The 23,078-nt window shown below is 42.4% G+C and overlaps 1 protein-coding gene across 1 annotated transcript in view; it reads right to left on the bottom strand.

Annotated features, from left to right (window-relative positions):
- PDE8B (phosphodiesterase 8B) overlaps nucleotides 1-16,378 on the bottom strand; it is a 77,046-nt gene extending 60,668 nt beyond the window's left edge. Inside the window, exon 1 of the mRNA XM_086480402.1 lies at nucleotides 16,064-16,378. Within this exon, the coding sequence (XP_086336528.1) occupies nucleotides 16,064-16,378 (315 nt within the window). The remainder of the gene's footprint in view (nucleotides 1-16,063) is intronic.
- Between the last annotated feature and the right edge of the window lie 6,700 nt (nucleotides 16,379-23,078).

Below are 23,078 nucleotides of genomic sequence, written 5' to 3'. Positions count from 1 at the left end.
ATTTAGTTTTCAAAGAAATTGAGAAATACTTGATTGACATATGCTGGGGGAAATAAGCTTCCAGGAGAGCACGGGAAGTGATCTGGGCAATCACAGGCCCACCATATTGTCACTCAGGCTGAAAATCTGTGCCAGAGTCATATGGAAGAATAAAGACATTGAGTTATATTGAACAGAAGACACAATTCAATATCACTTTACCAAACTTACTGGGTCACCCTAATATGAGTGCTGATAAAAATGTACAAAATAATAAAAGCGATTTTCTAGAGAAAGGAAACTTACTAAACCTGTCCTATTCAAGATTGCTGAAAGGCATTTGTTGGGATGTCATGGGCAAAGCTATTAAAAAAGATGCAAAAAAAGGGATGAATAAAAGAACTGCAAGGCAGGTGGAGTAGCAGAGAACTCTGAGGACAGCAGTTGTAGAAATGGGCTGAAATTCAAATAACACAAAGCGCCACACTGTGTACTTGTGTATGTTGCTATATGTTAGAAGCTTCTTAGCTGAATACAACAGAAAAAGCAGAGATGGCAATTTAGGACTCACATCAGTAAAGTCAGAGAGGATCAGAAGTAAACTTTTTCAAGGCTTTGATGAAATTAAAGGGGTTGTAGAAGGTGTCTTCCTACAACTGCAAGCTCTTTGACCCAAGAGTCCTTTCCAGAAATTGCATTTTACTTCATATACCAAGTTACCATTAAAGTTTAAAAGTAAACGAGAGATGTCAGGCTGGGAAGCCTCCTAACAAAATAGATCTGCAATGAAATGTCTGTAATTGTTACAGTCGTTGAACGCAAAAAGCCTATATCTGGGCACACATAGAACAGTCTGACTAGCTCACTGGTCCCATCTGCAGAAACCTTGTGATGAAGTGGTAATGCAGCACAGATAGCCAGATCTTCTGCATCAGGTAACACAAGAGCATCACTTGCTGTTTCAGTTACAGTACTGCAAATATATTAGTACTCCTTATTTAGGCCCCAAGTCTTCAGATCCACATAACATTATCGGAACAAGAAATATTCACATATGCAGCTCTTCTTGGTGAAATACCGCTTTTTCTTTTTAAACCTTTGTTGCAACACAGAGCTAATCAGCTGTTCTATATTTAGCTGCCAGACACAGGTTATAACCACTCCAAGGCTGTTTTAGACTTCTTCTCACTGCAATGACCCTACAGAAATGTGAAGTCAAACCAGTGCTCTGGTTTTTCCAGTCAAGCTGGATGGTTCTACTTATGCACTTAAATATTTTGCTAAGTCAGGCTTCAATGGAGGCCAGGATTGCAAACACTTAACTACAGGTACACTGGGCTAGATCAAGCCACCAAACTAATATTGTGTCTCTGAGAATGGTCAACACCAGGTAACGCGTACAAGACCAAGGTAAGCACGTATGATACCTCCTGCATCCATTCCTCACCGCAGGCCATAGAGATTTCTGAAATATACAGAAGTAGTTTTTTGTTTATTATTCCTCAAAAGATCTCTCTCTCACTTATTTTTTTCAGTGTCCCAGTGAACTCATGTTATGTGCTCCATGGAACACTATCTCCTTTTTTTTTTTTTTAATATATAGCTGTAAAGCAAGGCACAGTCTATAAAGCAAGGCACAGTCTGACACATTCTGTAATTTGCAGTCATTATGTTTTTCACAGAAACTGCCATTTATCAGGTACAGTTTACTCAGAAAACTTTCATTAAAAATACAGCAAAGCTATTTTTAAGTCCTCAAGGTAAAGAAAGCTGTATTTTCAAAGTTAGTGTGAATCAACATAACCATGAGTCTACAGTGGGTCTAAGACAACAGCTCTGACAGCCTTTAAGGCAATTTAACAGTCAGCATGGTGAACTTATTTCGCAGAAACACCAGTTCTGTAATGGGAGTTTGCCTTGTGTACGCTAAAAGAAAAGTGGTCTTGATATACCACTTATGTACATTTTGTCCAGTGATTTTTTTTCCTACAAAACCAGAGAATGCTGCTTCTCAGATTTCAGGGAGAACTCAGGAAAGGACCTCCCCAAAAAAGTTACCAGTAAGATGCGAGAGAAGGTGAGGTCATTTTGCTAGTGACAAGAACTGCAGCGACTTTACAGAAGTGTGCATTGTTGACCCATTTCAGCATCAGTTTTTTAAAAATATGCAATGAATACATACAAGATGCTGAAAAAGTGCCATTCCCCCATAAAAGTCTGAGTGCTGGGTCATGCTTTACATCTCACGTTTTAGAAATTTCTTGTGTTTTAATTCCTATTGAAATACATTTGCATTAACTGACATTTTTATACTTCACTTTATGAAAACAGCTCAAACAAATGTACTTTGCCATTAAAAATAAAAATTAAAAGACGTCATTCCCTAATCTGGTATTTTAATTTCAACCATGATATGTCCAGAAATACTTTAAATGATTCAGTCACTCTTGCCACATTTAAAATATGATTGCCTTAAAACACTTACCATGAGCCAACTTTGGAAGTTTTCAGAGGATAACTAAAAGCAACTCTACGCACAGTTCCCATTTTTCTGCAGAGTGGGATCTTCAGCTCTGGATTGTGAATTATCCTTCCAGCCAGGAGTCAGATAGGAGCTTGCTCCCACTTGGTGACACTGAGACAACTGTGGTGGCGTAGGACTCCTTATCACAAAGCAAGAACTCTCTCTGCAGCCATCCATCCAGAGGAGGCAAAAGCCACAGCATTAAAAGAATCAGGCCATGTCAGAACGTGGGACACAAAAGTCTCAAACTGACTTTGCCTGTATCAGATCAGAAAAAAAGTTTGCTCTATTTCTACATGTAATAAAGCCTATGATCTTGTAATTATCAATGATGTTATTAGATTAAGAAAATGAAAATATGTTAGAATAGAAACCTTACCTATGTTTACAGCAAATAAGAACTATTCCTCCATTTCTCATGCATGCCAGTTACTTTAACTGAGTTTTGTTGCGTAAGTCACTTGCTATAAATTATAATGAAATTTTATGCGAGCTCAACTGGATTATACTATGAACAAAGCAATTTCACTGGTAGCCACCACAAATTATTTTATTAACCTTGCAAGACTAGTGAAGATTCTGTGGCTGTGTATAGAAGTAGAATAAATACACTCTACTTGGCATGGATTTATAAGTGAGCTTTAGTGAAAAGACTAATTCTGAGAAAATGAAATGGCTGCAAGAACGTCTATCTTATTTAAGATGGCTTGGTTTAATGACTGTCTATGCTGCTGTTCAAAAGTAGACTGCAGACATTTCTGTCTGAGATTATTACTTATCACTGAAACATGTACAGCATGAAGCAGTACAGAAGTCTCCATGAATTTTTATGTACAGCAGAACACACACTACTGACTGTTGTTCACTTTACCTTTCTGTTGCTGACAGTAATATCAGATAAGGATTTCATTCATAGGCTTCCTCATATGACTAGGTTCTTCATGAAAAGAAACATAACAACAACGGATCAAGGAACAGCCTACCAGTTCAATTTAAAACTTTGCTTGGCTTCTTTTGACTCAGATGCAAAGTCAGAGACCATATTTATTTAAAGATAGTTTGCTAAATTCTTCACCTTAGCGCTCCAGTTCATCTTTTCCTTCAAAGGGAGTGATTTTCTATTTCCATATGTGCTCACTGAACACATCTGCAAGCATTAAACACAGACAGCAAAGCCAAATCTGTAACAACACGAATGATGTTACAGCTGACGGTAAGAAGAGTAAATAATCACTCATTTTATTTTCCACTCTGAATTTTGATCTAACAGTGCAACCTCTACTAAAGATGAAAAATACATCATTGCAAAAAGTAAAAAAATCAAGTCAGTTACCAAGTGAGGAGGAAGAGCACCATCAAGCACTGCAATCCCATTTGTGGAGCCACTGGGCCTTTGTAATCTGATCTGGTTGTCCGAGGCCACCTATTTGTCCTTTATAATAGTGGCACAACTGAGGTGTTGAGGCACGTGGTCAGGCCCCTTAGTGCAAGGCTGGCTGTGTCTCAGCAAGAACTGTGAGTTCTCAGTCTTATGCTTCCAATCTCAAAAGCTTACATCGTTGGGCTGTAGTTAGGTGTAGCCAGTGCAGCCAGCTGCCACCAGCCTCCTGGCGTGTGTTTTACAGCTGATGTTGCTGAAATCATTATCGCTCAAGCTTTAGTAATTTAAAGTTGGTTTAAAACAACTGTGGGTATCTCTATGGTAACATGTCTTTGGACCTCCCAACTGCGCCAGTTAGAAATTTTCCATCTGGTTCCTCCCAGCCACCAGAAAATTTCCGTTTATTACAAGTAATGCCTTTTGAAGAAGAAGTAAGTCAGATGGACATTTTTATCAAAATAAACAGAATCTGAGATTGACTATAGTAAGTCCTGATTGACTTGAAACATTTTTCCAGAGATTTTATCCTTGAAACATTTCTCTTGTTGAAGTGACATTTCCAAATAAGCAGGAAATCCAATTCCCACTAACTTCCCATCAGCATACAAGTCAGTTGCCAAGGAAATTTCTGAGCAGACAAGCAGAAATATTTGGAGGGAGTTTAGACAGGAGGCACAGAAGACTACCTTTCCTGTTTTGCACTTAACTCTGTGATAGGCAGCAATGAAAGTACTGTTTTAAGTCACACACCTGTGCCATGATGTTCTCCTGTCCGTGGCAAATGTGCTGGTAGCAGAAAAGAACATAGGCCTACTGTTGTCAGGTACTCATCAGTTTTGATAATACTTAGAACGGACAGATAGAACTACTCTCCTCCAGAGTGAGAAAGAATGTAACTGATACCAAAGAATGAATGAAGAGAGTTGGCAGCTGATAGACATGGGATGTGAACTGTGACCAAAAAAGAACCAAGAAATGCATATATTTAAATGTATCCCTGCTTTGATTCTCACCAGTTGCAGTACCTCTGTAACTACTCAAATGGGGACAAAAATCCGACCTCCAAAACTGGAGGGGAGACACCAGAAGATGGCTTACCCAACCTGCAGGCAAGCATACACCAAATATGCACACAAACATACAAAAGAATCACCCATTGCCCAAAGAAGGCAGACTATCCTCTTCAGTGATCCTACACTGAAACAGTGAGCGAAAAAACAAAATCCTATACTAGACAGAGTGGCAGATCAATAAAACAGAGCAGTGGCAAGAAACACTGCTGACATCTCCAAGTGATACAAATCTGGTATGCTGCACCTGTGCCATGGCACTATCTCCTTCGCTCATCAAGAAATGTTGAACACGTATCAGGGACAGTTAGGAATGACACATTCAGAGAAGTAGCACTGCCCAGCCCAACTACTAGCTACAGCTAAAATAGCTACGGGCTGTGTGGGAGATAAGCTGCCAGCTGTTCGGGTACCTGACAGACCACTAACCAGAAGAGGAGATATCAGGGCCCAATTTATTTCAATTGAATTAAAAATAAAATGTGGGGAAATTTTCAGAAAATTTTAATAGCCTTTTGCCTACTGCTCTCTTCCTATCTGAAAATTGCCAAATCTTCATCTCACTGATGTCAGTGGAGTCTTTCCAGGAGCAAGATTTGCATCCTAACATATGGAGAGGTAAGTTCTGAATTCAGTCATTTTTACCAGACTACAGGTATGAATTGCATATTTCTGTACTGGGGCTGGAAGTGCAAAAAGGTACAAAGCTTTTATCACATCATTGAACACTGTATTTTAAGCTTTTTCATTAGATTTTGAAATAAAATGGTGTTCTTTCTTCAATGATAAGAAGTGATACAGAAAAAATCCAGAGTACTTCTTGGTAAGCGCCTTAAAAAAATAATCACATTTATCTTCTTCATGTTCCAGTGTTCAGTTAGAAAACTACCTCTGTTAAATGTTCTTACAATGTGTGTCTACAATCTGTTGGACTGACCTCTCTCCTGAAAGTTTCTGAAGTGCACAACAGTTTATTGCTGCTTTTCACCACTCAGATATTCCTACATCTGCCTGATGATAGTATCTTGCAGGAGTAGCTCCCCAGCCCAAACTCAAAGATGATCACATATGTCTAGTATCCATTTTACAACATCAGTAACACAAACTGAAACACCTTGTCACTGTGAGCAAGTTGCCTCCATTTTCCTTTGTTTCATTCCAGTGGACCCTGTGTAGCTATGTTACATGAGCTCCCAAATAAAAGAAGTGTGTGTTGAAGACAGTCTTTACCCAATTGCTGTTTAACATACTATATGCTGAAAACCATATGTGTATCATAAGACACCAATTTGTAAACATACACGTCTCTCAGACTTGAATAGGTAAACTGCATTATGTATCGACACCCAAGAACAAGCACGAGCATGGTAATTAAGGTTCATCCTTTCACAGGCAACCATCTGCATTAACCATGGAGGAAATTAGTGTTCTCTGACAAGACTTTACATGCAAACTACAGAAGTACAGAGCCCTTTTCAATTTTAAGCTATCTGGAGACTATTTGCAATCAAATGAAAAATAACAATAAAGTGAACATGAAAGGATAGTCTTAAAGGAGTTACTTTCAGCACAGTAGATTTTTCAAATCTAAGGCAAGGCCACAGATGTCTTATAGCTCTAAGGGAAAAAAAAATCCTTGATCTAAAAATAGCCTCTTGTCTAAATCTGGTGGAACCCATGAAAACGATTCCCTTCTTTGAAGATGATTCATTACTGAACCCTTTGAACTGTATGGATGGTCCCTAAGCCACTAAAATGCCAGAGGCCCAAAAAAGATCTGTATGTGCATTGACTGTTCTAGTTAATGTGTATCTGCAAACAGACAACAAAGGAACTTCCAAGTTGATAGGGTAAGAAAGAAACAAACAAATGTAAGCCCAAAGTCTAAAACTAATGGTTTGAACTATTTTTTAAGAGATTTTCTCACCACCTACTAGTTTTTCTTCCTGAACTCTATAGGCATGTGTTGGAACAAAATGGTAGGTGTCAGGACAAAACCCAGGAACACACTGAAATACAAGACTTTGTTCCACGTGCATTCATGAGGGCCTAACTCCCTAAGAACAGCATATAGATCTAATTCACTTCAAGATCTTACCAGAGGTCATACAATATCCTCATGCTTTCTGGTTGAGTGTAACACTGATCGGTCCTGCTAGTTTTTACGCTAGTGATAATTTTATGGTATTTCACTTTCTTAAATAATTCATACACCACCTATGCACTTCCTGTTGCAGTGAAACCAATGTACAATTGAATTGTTTTAGAAGCTCATTAAGACAACCACAAATGAACTCCAGAAATAACACATTCAAGATGATTGCTACAATTCACCAAATTCCTTAGCACTGAGTTGCAAACTCTATTTTTGTTGTAGGTAGAAGATCTGGAGAGAAATCACTAAATTCAGATATCACCTCTCCTCAAGACTTCCAAGAGTCACCAGCATCCTGTGCCACCAAGACAAACGTTTTTTTCCCCAGAATACCTCTATACACATGTGCCCCTTCAGCCTCACTCCCCTTGGCTTGAGTCTCTGTCCCGGCCTGCTCTTCCATGAGTCACAACACTGCCCAGCACATAAACACAGCCCAAATCATTCGACACCTGTGAATGGTTTTATTCTGAAATGGAACATACCATCTTTTCTTGAAAGCTTGTGTTATTTCCCAATATAATTAAACAGCTATTTAGGACATGGTTTTATTTGCAACAGGAGGAAGTAGTGATTCATCAGGACAGGACTCTCTGGAATGAGTGGATTTCAGGAAAGCGGCCTCAGAGCCAAAAGGAAGAGAAACCCACAATAGCCAACAGTCCAGAAGAAAGGGAGTCATGCAGGAGAACCTCTTCAGACTCTCAAAACAGAGAACTGAACTTGGGTGTCTCATCTCCAGAAAACACCCTAGCAACCATGTTACCACATACTCTGGGGTCTCGGAGTTTCAAAACCAATTTGATTCACTTTGGAAATGAATACACACAAAAATTAAACCCTCATTTCCCCTTTCCTTTTCTAAAAAATCTTTTTTGGTTTTCCAGCTAGCACAATGGTTTGACAAGTTGCATTTCATAAATGGACACAATGATTATTAAAGATAACTGTAGGCGAATGTCAATCAAGTCAACATTCAAGTTCACAGTGCCTTCAGACAGCCTTTCAAATCTGCAACAGGGAAAGAAGAAAGTCTCTTTCGCTGTCCCTATGGCGAAACAGCTGACCTAAGAGAAAGGGTAAAATGAAGTGCTGGAAGCAGCTCCAAAGCTAACTTCAGAGACCTCCTGTCCAATTCCACATTTGATTAAGCTGACTTTTTTTATAGCACTAAAATGAATGCCGCTGGTAAGTCTATCGCTATTTTGATTTAAACATGCATAAAATGAGAAAGGAATCAGACCCCACCCCTCCAAATATAAACAAATAAATTGTAATTAAATCTAACAGGTTACAGCTTTACATGCAAAATGGCTGTGTGCACAGTTTGTCCTAGGCTTATAAATAGGTATTGAATAGCTTGTTTTCCATTAGCTACACTGCTTCAAAACTCCGTTCTGCCCTTTTCAGCTCATTGCCTTACCTCGCAGTGGACATTACTGACCTACCAATACAAAGTCTCTCAGCTAACTGTTGTTTCTTTGCATTTCTCATTTAAATACAATTTCCTAGTATCTATACACGTGCTCACACTGGGCTGCATTCTCTGTGAATTCTGTGTGCTGGAGTCCAGGTGGCCCAAATCTTTGTGATTCCTGGTCCACTCTTCCATGCTACGAAACCAACTGACATTTGTCCAGTTTTCCTATCCTTTTAGAAAGAAAGCTGCCTATTCAGATACGGTACTAATCTGGGGCCAGAGACCAGTGAATTGCAAATCTATCTCAAAATTAGTTCTGTATTTTCAAAGTGAGTAATTCACACTATTAAGAGCTTAATATTTAAAATGATTCTAAAGCAACACCATTTAGCTGAGGGGCTTCTCAGCGTAAATCTAAGCTCTACCCTTTCCATATTCAAGATACGAAATATTTGGATGGCCAAATCAGTGGGCAGAGACATACAGGGTTGGTTTCTTTTTTAACAGTTCTCCAGAATTACTCTCTATTCACAGAGTCCAAGGTAATCCAAAGGAACAGAATGTCTCTCATACATTTTGTTCTTTTATAGCTGACAACAGAGGTGAGAAAGACATTTATAAATAATTGGATGCTGAAAGCTGGGGCAGTGGCTGACACAAATGATTGACCTGTAAGGGAAAAACAAAGCTCATGAGCAAATGGACTAATGGTCCACTCCTTGAAGAAAGTTACCTGCGCTAGACACTACCTCCAGAAAGCTGTGCAGCATGCCATCTTACCCAGAATTAATAATATATCTCAATGTAAATGAGCACCTGTTCCTCACACAAAAGGAAAGGTGACTCAATCTTCAGAAGCCAAAAACGCCAGTGTTTTGAGTGAGTCATCAGAGCTCCTACAAAATGAGCTTGTCATACTTTATGGCCCATGAGAATTGCCCCAAAGAAGATGCCCTCAGAAAAGCAAGGGGACAGTCAGCTATTGCTGCCCTGCAAGGCCAGTGACTTACTGGGCTAGAAATGCACCTACTAAACTGGGCCAGAGGGAGACAGTACTACACAGGAGATCATCAGGTGGCAGTTGTTACTGTAAGCTCATGCCCTCAACCACAAAACGATGCACTTCAAACACATACGCTGTGTTCCACATTGCTCCATACATTTATCTTTACATTGGTAAAGGTGGCTGTTGATTTTCTGAAGCCATAATCCTGCTACCACTGACTTATTTTGAAGTCCAGAAAATACTGGGTTTGGTTACCATGACAACGCTCCCCCAAAAGAGTTAAACTCTGCTACATCGTAAGACACTTCACATACTATTTCCTAGCAACCACACAGGTACACATAACCTTTGTTGAAGGTAATTTTAGAAAAGTTACACGTACATTAAAGATAATTCTATGAATTTCACACACACTATGCATCTTTCACTTTGGGCTACACTGAAAAACCCTGTAACCAGGACAGACTTGAATCTTTCAAAAAAAATAACAGGAGTGACCAACAGGCAGACAGGAAATACAGGCAAAGAATTATCTAAATGGAAAGTAAAGCACCCTGGGATCTGGCAGCAGTGCAGGTGGTGCAAGAGGAAAATTTATCCCACAGCACAGTTTCTTTTCCACCTCTGGTTCCTCTTCACACCACTACTTACACTTTCACCAAATCTTGCCCTCCTGGACTCTAGTTTTCAACCATCAACACTCTTGAGGGAGCACACAGATAATCCAAAGTGAGAATACAGTAGTCGCACAAATACCATGTCTGCCTTGTACTACAAGGACTTCAATTTCAAAAAACCAAAACACACAACACACAAAACCCCCAACTGCTTCTTTTCTTGCATATAGGACTAAGGCTTACGAATGTTCCCAGCTTGGGTTGCATTAATCTGACAAATTTACCCACGAGCACACAGCATTTCAGAAATCACCAGGATCTAGAAACTCCTTTTAACTTCTACAGGCTTTAGGTATCATTACACAAAATTCAGGACTACTACACAGAACATTACCAAGTTATTGAAAATATGCACTTGCATTCAGGAAAGCCTATGCTGTATGATCCAGCCTGATACAACGACCTGATCTAGGAACACATGGACTTAGAAAAGGTACAGCAACCTGTCTGAAATAACAAACTCCTGGAGAAGCTGGAGGACCCCCACAAGGAAGAGGAAACATTTTTGCAAGTCAGGTGGTTGAATACTCATTACAGCAAATACGGCAAGTTATCATCTCAATGCGATTGATGTCCAAGGTGCAGCAGGGGCATTCAGGCCAGCTGAAAGGAAATGTCTACAAGAGATGTTTGGTAGCCTTGCCTCTCTCTTGGACTACCCGTGGAGCAGGTGTGATGTTTAGTTTCACAACCTAAGCCTGTCAATTACTCTGGTGACTAAACCACTGGTTAAAGTATGATAGATGACTAGATTATTCCTCACCTGAAGGAAAGGAATGGGAAAATATGTGCCCATTTTCTGTATCACATCCTAGTGATCATTAAGCATTCTCAGCTGCAGTAATTCAAATCCACCTCCTGCATCCCAAGAGCATGCATTATTCCCCAGGGTACATAGCACAACTTCTCAGCTTGTGTTATGTCTTTCAGCTGCATGGTCAGTTTTATTTGAAATCCCTCTGCTCTGCATTCAGCATCATCATGGAGTATTAGAAATTGTCAAAAGATCCCCATCAAGCCCCGCAGAAGGTAAAACCTCAGAGTCTCATTTTCTGCATAGCAAATGGTACAAAGTAGAAAGCGGATGCTACCGACGCTCATTTTACCTACAACTGGTATTCTGGGCACTGAAAGAGAATATTTCAGGGTAACGTTTACTGGAGGACTTAGAGGGATGTAGGGTTCCTGAGACACCTGTTGACTCTCAATGCGAAAGTGGTGGAGGTAAGGCTGTTCTCTTACAAGCTTCCAACACTTCTCTTTTCCTATACAAACTAAGGCAGGGGGCGAGATGCATTTTGTATTTAATGATATAAACACCTATCAGCCAGAATAGTGTTGGAAGTCCAGAATGTTGTGTGACTCAATACTAAGTAAGTTTAATCTTACCAATCTGCTCTGTTTCCTTTGCCAATGGTTTATTATTTTCTAAAGAAATGGTTTTCTCCATTCTGTAGCACTTGTCATGTCTAGCATTGCCTAAAAGCACAACCACAGAGGTTGTTGAAGTTTACCTGCACCATTTGAAGAAAGAATGGAAAGGTCAGATATGTAGAGGTAAGTCTTTGTAAAAGTCCTTTTAGGGTATTCATTTAAGAAGTCTGGGCTTAGTCCAAGAAAAGCACTTCTCTACTGGCAATTTTCTTCATGGTAAGAGTTATTCAGGCCAGTACCTCTCAGAGAACAGCTAGCCTAAATTAAAAAAGTTCTCCACTGTAACATAGTTCAACACTTTTTGGCCTGTACAATTTTTTTTTCTGTCACCTTTGCAGCCCCAGAGTATGTTCAAGAGGACTCTGATGTCTTAGGTGTCCTACTAAGTTGTGAAATGGACCTTCATCACACTAAGTTACAGAGTTGGGATGTTTATTTCCAAGTTTACCCTATATCTGGTATGCTCCATGTTCTACAGAACATACTAGCAGCCAGTTAAACAGTAGTACACTCCAAACAACACAAGAAATCCAAGAAGTACAGTGACTTACACAATACAGCTTTAAAGAGAAGAACTGGATTTGAAATCAAGGCAATGCTTAGGGTTGCATTTCTCCAGGACCCATGGACCTGATACAACTCTCTCAGTAGCTGGATTTCTCAAAGCTCTCCATAACTGTATTTGTATTTGGCACCTGCATCCTTTTCCCTGTTCCCCCAGATTTAAAAAAAACAACCACAAACTAATTGTAAAAGCTAGGTGCTTGATAGATTTGGCCTCATCCTTCTCCTCAATATTTCTGCCTTGGAACTTAGCACAGACCAACATTGGTAACAGCTACTGTCCCATTGCATTTCTTATTTCTGAGCTTTGCTTCTAGTAATTATTTTAATTAACTAGTTTGCTACAGAAAAGCCTGAAGACTGTCAAAACATGTTTCTAGTGTGGCTGACTTTCAAGAGAGGTTTATAAACAGGTTTTTCTCTTCCACAAAGAACACAGCATAAGAACCGAACTACTACACCTGCTGTTCTTGTCATTTCAAGAAGAAAAATAGGACAAAGTAATCAATAGAAGACTGCAGAGGGTGGGGTTTTTCACCACTAGGCTATATTTTAGCAACAAGAGCCTTAAAACTTGTTTGTTCTTGTAGTCTTTAAGTTTGGCTAATATGTAAGTATCAAAATGTTCAAGAAAAGCCTATCTATGCACGCAATTTTTCTTAAGATGTGTATTTGGCCATAATAAAAACATGTATTTGTAAACATAAATAAGGTAAACTTTTATTATCTTTCCAAATCCCCAAGGAAGTGTTCAAGAAGCTGTTTACTTCTTGCTAAAGAGCTGGTACTGTTGCACTTCAGAACTGGCAACGGTGGAGCAATGGGTCAAGCAACCGTTATTCACTCAGTATCATCTCATGCTCAATGTTACACTTCAGTGATATAAGCTAAAAGCCTTGTATCTTTATATAAAGCTGACGTAGGGTCTGAGGTATTAATACCGTTTGCAGTTGTGATACTGTTTGGTTTTATTAAGGAGGGAACGTGGGCAAGGAATATCTGGTTTTTGCTCGAGTGTATCTGCCCAGGTACCTTAGTAGCATGGTGTATGGCTGGGCACCAGAAACTGTGGGTCCTAGTCCAAATTAGGGTGCAGATGCATCTTATAATACTTAACAAGTTCACTTAAGATCTTTGTCAGGTAACCTGGAGCTATCTGTTACCAAGTGTTTGAGATCCACAAAGAAGTGCGCGCACACTAGAACTGCTGAGTGGTTACTCATAACCAGCGTGAGCAGAATGCGACCAATACATCTGAACACTGTGAACAATTCAGAACTTTCCACTAAAAAAGGAGAAGAAAAGAAAGCAAAAATGTTTTCATTGTAACACTGACTTCACCCCAAGGAATACAGATTAAACGGACTTAAAAAGTAAGGTTTAGGTAAGCCATGTATTTTAAGCGACATGGGATTGTGCTCGGTTTTTTGTTTGAAACGCATCAGGTTGAAATCATTACAGATCGATTTCTTTTAATGCCAGTTTAATATTATGGTATGTCTGAGTTTTAAAACATCGTACAAAGATAGGGTCAGATGTAAATAATACAACACTTGATTGTGTAAACAACTAAAAAACAGTTTAGAACAGAAAAAGAAGACAAACTAAGCAGCACGTTTAAGTGGGTTGAATGATTACACAACTGGAATATTACATTAATATATAATAGTGCTCACAGCCATTTGACCCATGTATTTGTTTTGTCCCCTAAGTACAGTTTGATGAGATTTCAAAACAGCTACTATGAGCAACTAAGCACTACAGCAGTTAAAACCGTGTGGTATTACTAGCCATTCTTCTGTACCAAAATAACTACTATTTTTCTTCATTTTTGAACTTCTGTGGAAATAAATATTACTATCACATACCACTGGGGAACCATATCTCCGTACTTTCCCACTTCTTAGCCCTCCAGGTGTCAAGTACTCTTTTGCCTTTACAATAGTTCTGTAATATTCCAACCTTGCTTTGGTCAAATACTCAAGTATGATATTAACCTGTACAAAATCATAGCAGGAGTAGCAGCAAGAATGGAGGCTCTAACGCAGTGTAAAAGTGATATAAAGTATTTCACAGATCTTAATTCTTTTAAGAATGGAAACGTTTCTATTATATCATTGAAGCAGCTGCTAAATAAAAAAAAAAAAACATCATTGCCCTTAGGTGCTTGGTACTCTAAAACTGTAAAAAGAACTTTATATATATAATATCCAAAATAATATTACAGTGCCCATTATGAAGTTCAAAAACATCTGAAATACATTCACTTTTAACAAACAGAAAGTTGACAAATATATTTCTTTATAAGAGCACATGATGTAATAGCAAATAATAAACAATTCATAAAAACAGCAAAGGACATTAGCACTTTAAAAGAAATATCTTATTTTCAAGTCTCAACTTAAAGAATTGTGCAAGATTTTCTATTTTGCTCTCCCCTACACTAAAAAAAAAAAATAAATTATTTTGTCTTAAGTATTCCACTCTGAAGTGTAAAAAGAATAAATCCCCAAATACAAGAAATATAACAATCTCTTTACTCCAGTCCTGCTCAGACTTTATCCCTATCACTGATCATGCAGGCTGTGCTTCTGAACATATAAAACAGTCAATGTAACCACAGACAACTCTGCAAGTTTCTCAGAACTGAACAAACTGACCATGGGTTGTGGCGGTGGGATTTTTTTTTCCTGTGATCTCGTTCACTTATGTTTTCCTTATGTGATTCCTGTATTTTCTAAATTATATAAGAAGATTATATACTCTTTTAATTTCTTCAGTATATTCTAGCAAAATGCCAGGATCTATTTAAGCACATGGAATTACTTTATAATGATATCCTGCTTTGTTAGTACGACTGAAAAGTAACGTAAGGTGCAGCTGGGATGATGACATCATTTGTTTTGATAATGAGCTTTGAAACACGGCAACAAAGCAAAATTTCATTCTTAGAAAACTTTCAGGAAATTAATCAAAAATCCCTCTGATATTATTAAAAAAAAAATAAAAAAAGGAAAACAACACAGAGCTATCACCTCTTGTAACTGCTGAACTTAAGTGAAGATGTTGACGAGCAGGTTACAGCAGTGCCCGCCTCGGCCACTGAGAGGGGGGCCACAAGCCTTTCGGATTTGGAGTGAGACAACCCTACAGACACAGCCCCTGCCCGCCCCTCCCGGGAGCATCTCCAAGCCCTACACCAGCAAGGCGTATTTGCCCGTGTGGGCTAACCATAGAGGTTCGGTTCTCGGCTGAACACCGACGCCTGACACTAACAGTTCATTGTAACCAGATACGGGGGGAAGAAAAAAGGATCAAGAAAACGCAACAGCAAGTACTTTTTTTTTTTTTTTTTTTTTTTTGACTGTTGAGAATTAAACAGGGGGAGACTTTTTCCCCAGCGTATTGACACATCTCCCAGACGCCCACTCCCTGCCATCAGCCACCAAGCTCGACAGAAACCATTCCCCTCCTAGCTGTAACTCCAAGACCAGTCTCAGCACAGGGGCACCCCGGAGTCACCCCGGGGCTGCGGGCGCGGGGCGAGGGGAGCCCGAGAAGCCCGGCGGGCGCCGCTCGCCCTCGGGGGGTCTCCAGGCGAGACGTCCCCCGGCGCGGCTCCCACCCGCCCCCACGCCCTGCAGCAGTGTCGGCCCGGCCCGGCCGCCGCAGCTGCGGTGAGTCAGTGCGCACCAGGGCAACCGCTCCTCGCAGCTGCATCCCGCCGGCCGAAGCATCCTCTCCCTCCCCGGCGGAGTCGGGGGACGCTCCGGCTCCGTCCTCCCTCCGCCGCGGCCGGGGGGGACCCGCACCAGCCCCAGCAGGGACCCCCTCCCGAGGGGCCACGGTTTACCTTGACGCCGGCGTTGCTGGTCTGGGTCTCCGCCTCGACGCCGCAGCAGCGGGGCGCCCTGGCCCGGGCGGAGGGGCCGGGCTCCCTGCGCTCCTTGCGGCGGGGGCCGGCGGAGGGCGGCGGCGGCGGCTGCCGGCTCTGGTAGGCGAGGACGGAGGGGATGGAGTCGGCCGCGTCTGTCTTGATGAAGAGGCCGTGCAGGGTGGCGGTGCCTTGCGAGATGGTGGTGGTCTGGTGAGGGGAATTGGACTCGTCCGAGTCCCGGCAGTAAATCACGCCGCTCTGCGAGACGTGGATGCTGGGGGCGCAGCCCATCCCTTCCTTTCCCCACCCCGCCCCACAGCACCGCCGGCGGGCCGGCCCGCTCCGCTCCGCTCCGCTCCCACCTGCCGCCGCCCGGGCTGCGTGGCCGCCGCTCCTGCGCCGCGCACCCCGCGGCGGCACCGGCACCACCCCCCGCCGCTGGCGCTGCCCCGGCCGCTCCCGCCCATGCGGCGCCTCCCCGGCACCCCCGCCCGTCTCCCCGCGCCGCCCCCAGGGACCCCAGACCCGTTAAGCCCCTTCCCCGCCTCGGCTGAGTCCTGCGAGGCGCCTGCGGCCACCGGGTCCTTCAGCCGGGGGGAGGATGAGAAAGGAGAAGCATCGTCGGTTGTGCAGCCCCCTCCGACCCTGGCAGAGGGTCTGCTGTCAAGCCTTCCTTACGTACAACATGACACACCCTGAGTTGTGCCAAATACTTTGTTTCCTTTTTTTTTTTTTTTTTTTTTTTTTTTTTTTTTTTTTAAGCAGTTAAAAATACTTGTATTGACAGTCAAAACATGCCCACTTTTCTTAGCCATGGGTAAGGAAATCTCAATTGTTTCGGGACACCATGGGGAGGCGTTCAGAGCCACACAGCACCCACTGCAAGTTAGGAAAAAGGGCCAGGATTGTTCCACGATTTTAAATCCTGTTTTTCAACTAGGCCAATATTCAAAGACAAAAACTGCTGTTTCAGCTGGTATGTCTGATAGCTGCCAATGCCTGTTTCCAGTCCCTGGGGAGATAATCATGCAAAATGATTAATGCTGCGGAAATTTACGCACCTTCTTAGCTTTCCACAGTGAATAGTTTCATTGACCTCAGCGAAACTACCTACGAGGTGTAAAACTAAACATGTGGTTTTTAAGTCTTTGCAAGATTTTAGTTTAAATCTGTTTTCAATGACACGTTATAAATCCTTCAAGAATTGCTAATTTCATCCAAGCAGTATGCTGCCTGCCTAGTAAAGCATTTATCTGACACCCAGTTACCAATGAACACTTGTATGTACACCTTTTCTTCTCTTTAAAGTGTTACCTGATGTTTAATTGCTGTTTCTCCACCTAGTTTTTAGTAAGTGATGTAAAAATACTAGAAATGTGAAGCACAGTTGGTAAAAGGATTGTGATGCTGAGTGACGAAGTGCTCTGAACAAATTATTTTGGCTCCTAATGCTCCTGAAGCACTTTCATGCATTAGAAATGAGTTTATTCAGAAGTGATGGCTTCACAGCTAAAATGCCTGAATTTAGTGAGATTGTTTGAGACTTTAGCCTCTGTCTGTGCTGATCCAGTCCATGGGTCACTGTAATTATACCAATATGGACATTCACTTATCCATCAAGAACTGGACTGAGACCACCAACCTATTTGACAAACTATATTTTTCCTGTTACCAGAGAGAGCCTGTGTTGGCCCTAGTAACCAAATTTCTCAAGGTAATTTTTTTCCCCACTGGTTGTCAATGTCCACAAACCAAATTGTGGCTCATACCCTGCATATGCTGCATGTTTGTATGCTGCCACACTGCTCTGCTGGTGGCTGTCTTTGAGGACCAGCTTGAAGACAGGCTCAGTACAAGTGAAATGAAGCAGACTACACTTCACCACCCAACCATGCAGCCTGTCTTGCTGCTTAGGCTGCAGTTCTGGATGAGATCTTCCAGTCTCCCAAAGCATACGCACTTGGTTGCAGATGAATGTGTCCTAAAATGGCATTTAATAACAAAAGAGCAACTAGTTGTATGTATTCCTTGCTGTATTTTCAAGATCCTCTTAATTTCTGTTAACGGCTGGGAAACTAATGTTGGGGATTTGAGTTAACTGCCCTAGACCACACCTGAGATTTGCAGCAAAGCCAGGAGCTCAGGAATGCCACTCAGAACCCATAGATTGGTGTAAATGACGTTGCCACAAAAGACCTCTAAGAGTTGTCGACTATCTAGCTTGAGTCTTTGTTCATAGGAATTCATCCACCCAGGTATCAACAGTATCTAGAATTTTAATAAAGGATGTGATCATAAACTGTGGTTTGACTTTGCAGGCTGAGGTTTATGAGAATGTCACGTCACACCCTAAGCTGTGTTGCTAGCTATTCACAGCCTGTTTTTCTGAATCAGTATCAGTCGTAAGTTATTTCATCAGTCAGTCAATACCTAGGTTTCCTTAACATCCCAGTACTTGGGTTTCTGTGACAACTTTGCTATTGATTCCAGACAGCATTGCAGGCACCTGCCCATTCTCACACGGATTTCTCTTGCTTAGGTATAACACTTGAGTTGATGTCAGAGTGTAAGTTGTAGGAATAAGAAGTCACAGCTCTGGAGGATCTTTGCTAAATGCAGTTCTCAAGTAGCTTTCTCTGTGCTGTTGATTTTGGGGTAATAGGGAAGGAGCACCACTGAGGAGCATAAGCTTGCCTATGGGAAGTGCCAGATTGCTTGAGAGAAGTGAAGGCTGCAGGATGGGGAGCTATGTGGACTGCTGAAAAGCAACAGAAAAGTGGGGAGGATAAGTTAATGCTTTGTCTGACAGCAGAATCACAGAATCACAGGATGTCTGAGGTTGGAAGGTCATCTAGTCCAACCCCTATGTGCTCAAGAAGGGCCACCTAGAGCTGGTTGCTCAGGATGGGTGTATCTGGTTGTTTTTTGAGCATCTCCAAGGTTAGAGACTCCAACATCCCTCTGGGCAACCTATTCCAGTGCCCAGTTACCCTCACGATTCCCTCCTGATGTTCAGAGGGAACCTCCCATGTTTCAGTTTGTGCTCGTTGTCTCTGGACCTGTCACTGGGCACACTGGAAAAAGCCTAGCTCTGTCCTCTTTACACTCTCCCTTCAGGCATTTTTATACATATATATATATGTGTATATATATATATATACACATATATATATACACATATATCCCCGCCGAGTGATGGTTAGCATGGAGTGGGGCAGAGTGAGTGTGTGCAGAGGAGAAGGATGACTGTCTGCCGCTGAAATAGAAAGTAAAGAAATGGAAAGTTAAAGATCCCTTTTCCTAACATAAGTACTCTTCCTGCATCTTGCCTGTAAGACAAACATGCATTTACTGAACAAGGGGGAAGAGGGAATATTTAGAACACATGCTTGCACACTTGCACCACCTCTTATGGCACACTCAAGTCATGCTCCTGCAGTCATCTCGCTGCACTCTGCCCTAACTGATGGCACTAAAGCAGAAGTCTTTACTATGAGCAGCATGTACTAATTCAACCAGGGACTTACAGGAAGGACAGCTGTTGTACTGAAGCAGACTCTGCCCTCAGAAACGCACATTTAGTGTGGCCCCAGAATTAAGCCAGTGCATCCGACCACTGGAAGATATTCACATACACCAATTTTGCCACTACTAAAGAGACATCACTGGCTTTATTTGCAAATGTATAAATCCTAACAAATTTTATGCGCACAGAAAACAAATTTCTTACACATGACTGGTTTCAGCATGATGAATTTAAGGATATGAGTGATTCTGGGAGCCATCAGTGGAACCCTGAAGTGTGTTGTCTTTTTTTCCAGTAAAAAGCAGTGGATATATATTCTCTATGCTGTTTACACCTGCAAATCCCTCCACAATGAGGAAAATACACTCCTCCAAACTTTATATCCCTTCCAAAGCCAGTCATAGGCTTCACTCTGACCTCAATATTAAGACTCTATGCTATGAGTAGATTGGAGAGTTTATGTTGGCATTATTGGAGGTAACATCTGTAAATCCCAGTTCATTGCGGTAAGAATATACTACTTCAGAGGTCACACTTTACAGAGACTTAAAAATCTGGTACTTGACAACCAACTACTGAAGACAGTTACCTCTATTCATGGTTCATTTACTGTAAAACCAGTTTAAGAATGTATAAATAAGCCTGTACAAAAAAAAAAAAAAAAAAAAAAAAAAAAAAAAAAAAGAAAGGAAAAGAAAAACCACTACGCTTTTAGGAAGCTCAATAGTTTCTCAGTCCTTTCACATTGGTCCAACAGATTTCTAAATTACAGCAAAAACTAACATGTACCATACTCAGATTAGAGCAAAGTAAATACCTAAAAATCATTTAAATTATCCAGACTACATGCTATGTTTTTAACCTAAAATAGATATGAGGAAAACAATAATCATAGCATCTACAATAGAACTCTTCTCTGTATACCTCTATTTGGTTAAAAAACTGCACCTCTATAGTAGTTTGATTATCTATAATAGATTATCAAATACTTACATCTAGCTTTTGTTCATCGATAATACAAGAAATGATGGTCCTTGGAAAACAGAAAAGATATTAAATGCGAGAGGTGAGGAAGAGCAGAATGTATTTTTCAGCTCACAAATCTGATAGCTCTCTCACCAATGTAATTAAGAGCAACTCCAGTGAAAGCAACGACCAAACTCCAACTCAACCAAAAAGCAAAATCAAGTCCTATTTTTTCCCCTATCCCAAACTCTTAATTTCATAAGTTTGAAAAATCATTCATTGCCGCAAAACTGTATTTTAATTTACCATGGGTTTGTTATACTGTGTTTGCATACTAAATTCTGTGAGTGCTGTGAATAACAATCTCCCAATAGCAACACCGTACACTAAGATACCCTCAGGTAAGTACTGCTCAGACAGAATGGGTTTGCTGGGATTGTTTGCTAGTCACACAGTAAAACCTGAATTGGGCTTTACAGTCATATTTTGACTGGCTAGGACAATGTCAGCTATCTCCGTTTTCTCTAGGAGTTCATAAAATACTTCACACTAAAGATATTTTGCAAGTGAGGAAACAGTTGCAGAGAAGCCTGTTTCTATGCCCGTACGAGGGAGCAGAGCTGAAGAGGGAGCTCAGTCTGGTTTCCTTTCCACTAGCAGTCCATGCCGCTGTGAGTGCCATGAGGCACAAATTGTGCTGAGAGTGCATGGCAGAGCAGGGGCCTTCCCCACCCCTCTGTGTGCGAGTAAGGAAGAGCTGCTGTTCCTGCTCTCTGCTGTCTGCAGCTGTTTCTCTTTCCCCAGGGGCAGGAGAAGATGCAGTCCTGGGCTTTTGCTCCTCACTTCTGACAGGTAATGAGCTGCCCCAGGGATGCAGATTTCCTCCTGGGGACAGACACCTGCAGTTGTTTTCCCTAGAACGGGCCAACTTGGCACTGTCCTTTGTGTCAGCATGAGACGCAGCAACCCTATACTACACTGCTTTGAAAAGGAAGAGTAATGTATAGAAATACACAGTAACTACATGCTTCAGCCACCAGCAGTAGCATTATGCGTTAACATTATTCCCCTCGAGGAGCTCAACTTTCGGCAGGATGGTAGCCAGGTACTTCTAGTTATAAGCAAATTTTCTAGGACAACAGTGGTCACACCACATTTAAAAGGCTTAGACTTCTGCTCTCCACCAAACCCTTTGGTTTCACTTCCAGTAGGACCGAATCAAGTACTTCACAGCACTGAAGAAAAGGGACTGTGGTTCTCCTACCAGCACTGAAAAGTCCCTCAGCAAGACTTCAGTGGTTGTTTCCTCACAAGCAGTTTCTTCGCTGCTCGCAACTACTTTAACGACACAACTCCCCTCCCTCGATTTATTCCTCGGTGGGAATGTTTGAATATCCGCACAGCAAGTCGGCTCGGGTGGTCACCGCACTCAGAGGGAGCCTTTGGCTCTGCGCGCCGGGCGCTGCTGAACACAACTGAGCCATGTCGAGCGGGGTCAGGCAGACGATTTGGCAGCACCAACGGTCGGACTCATCTCCACCAGCCCCCGGGGTGCCGCCCGGAGGGGGAGATCACCCGGAGAGGGCCAGCACCCGACGCCGCTATGCCCCGGCTCTAGGCGCGCCGGAGCAGGGCGGGGGGAGCCCCTAGGGATCGCTCCGCTGTCCCCCCGACCCGCCCGGCCTCCCCTTACCTTCCTCCCTGGCCCGTTCATCCTCCCAGGAGTGGAAGGGAGCGGTACCGGTGCTTCGCTGCGGCTGCCCAGGTGAGCGGGGCGGGCCCGGCCCCGCGCCCGGCCCCGCGCCCGGCCCCGCGCCCGGCCCCGCGCCCGGCCCCGCGCCCGGCCCCGCTGGGCTGGAAGCGCTCCAGGAAAATGAGTTTCACCTCCGGGCCTCCGCTGGGAAAGGAGGGCGAACCGGCTTCCCCGAGTTGTCCCGGGCCCCCCGGCCTCTCCCGCTGCCTGCGCTCCGCACAGGTCGTTTTTTGCCCTGATCAGGAACATTTAGTAATGGGGAAAAGCGCTCGGGGAAAGTAAGGTGAACCAAGTGCTCTGAGCCTCACTTGGTTCGGTATGCTTACAGTTCCCAGCCTTTGGAAAAAGGCAAACCCTTACAACCCCTGGAGAGTGGTGTCCTAACCCATGACAAGTGGTAAATCCACCCACAGAGTAGAGAGCTCCTTCCTGGTGCTTTTGAGGATTCTCAGGTAAAATGCAGCCTCATAGTGGAGGAGAGGGGAGACAAACTGCTTGGGGTTGAGAGAGGGCAGCATGATGCTGATCTGAAGCAAATCTCAACTGCTGGAGCTGAGACCAGCAGCATACTTCAAACAGCCTATTTTCATCTTTGAGATAGTCTAGTTTGCAGCAAGTACCAAGTAGGTACTGTGTCATCTGAGGAATGACATCTTTGGGCTTGACTGGACTTGACTCTCTCACTTCATGTTACTCTCTCCTTCACGCTTTAAGAACAGCTTGTTGCTGTTTTCCCTTTTGAAGTA

This window comes from Leptosomus discolor, chromosome Z (genome assembly GCF_034619465.1).
Source record: "Leptosomus discolor isolate bLepDis1 chromosome Z, bLepDis1.hap2, whole genome shotgun sequence".
NCBI lineage: Eukaryota > Metazoa > Chordata > Aves > Leptosomiformes > Leptosomidae > Leptosomus > Leptosomus discolor.
This window is presented reverse-complemented; position numbering and strand designations above follow the sequence as displayed.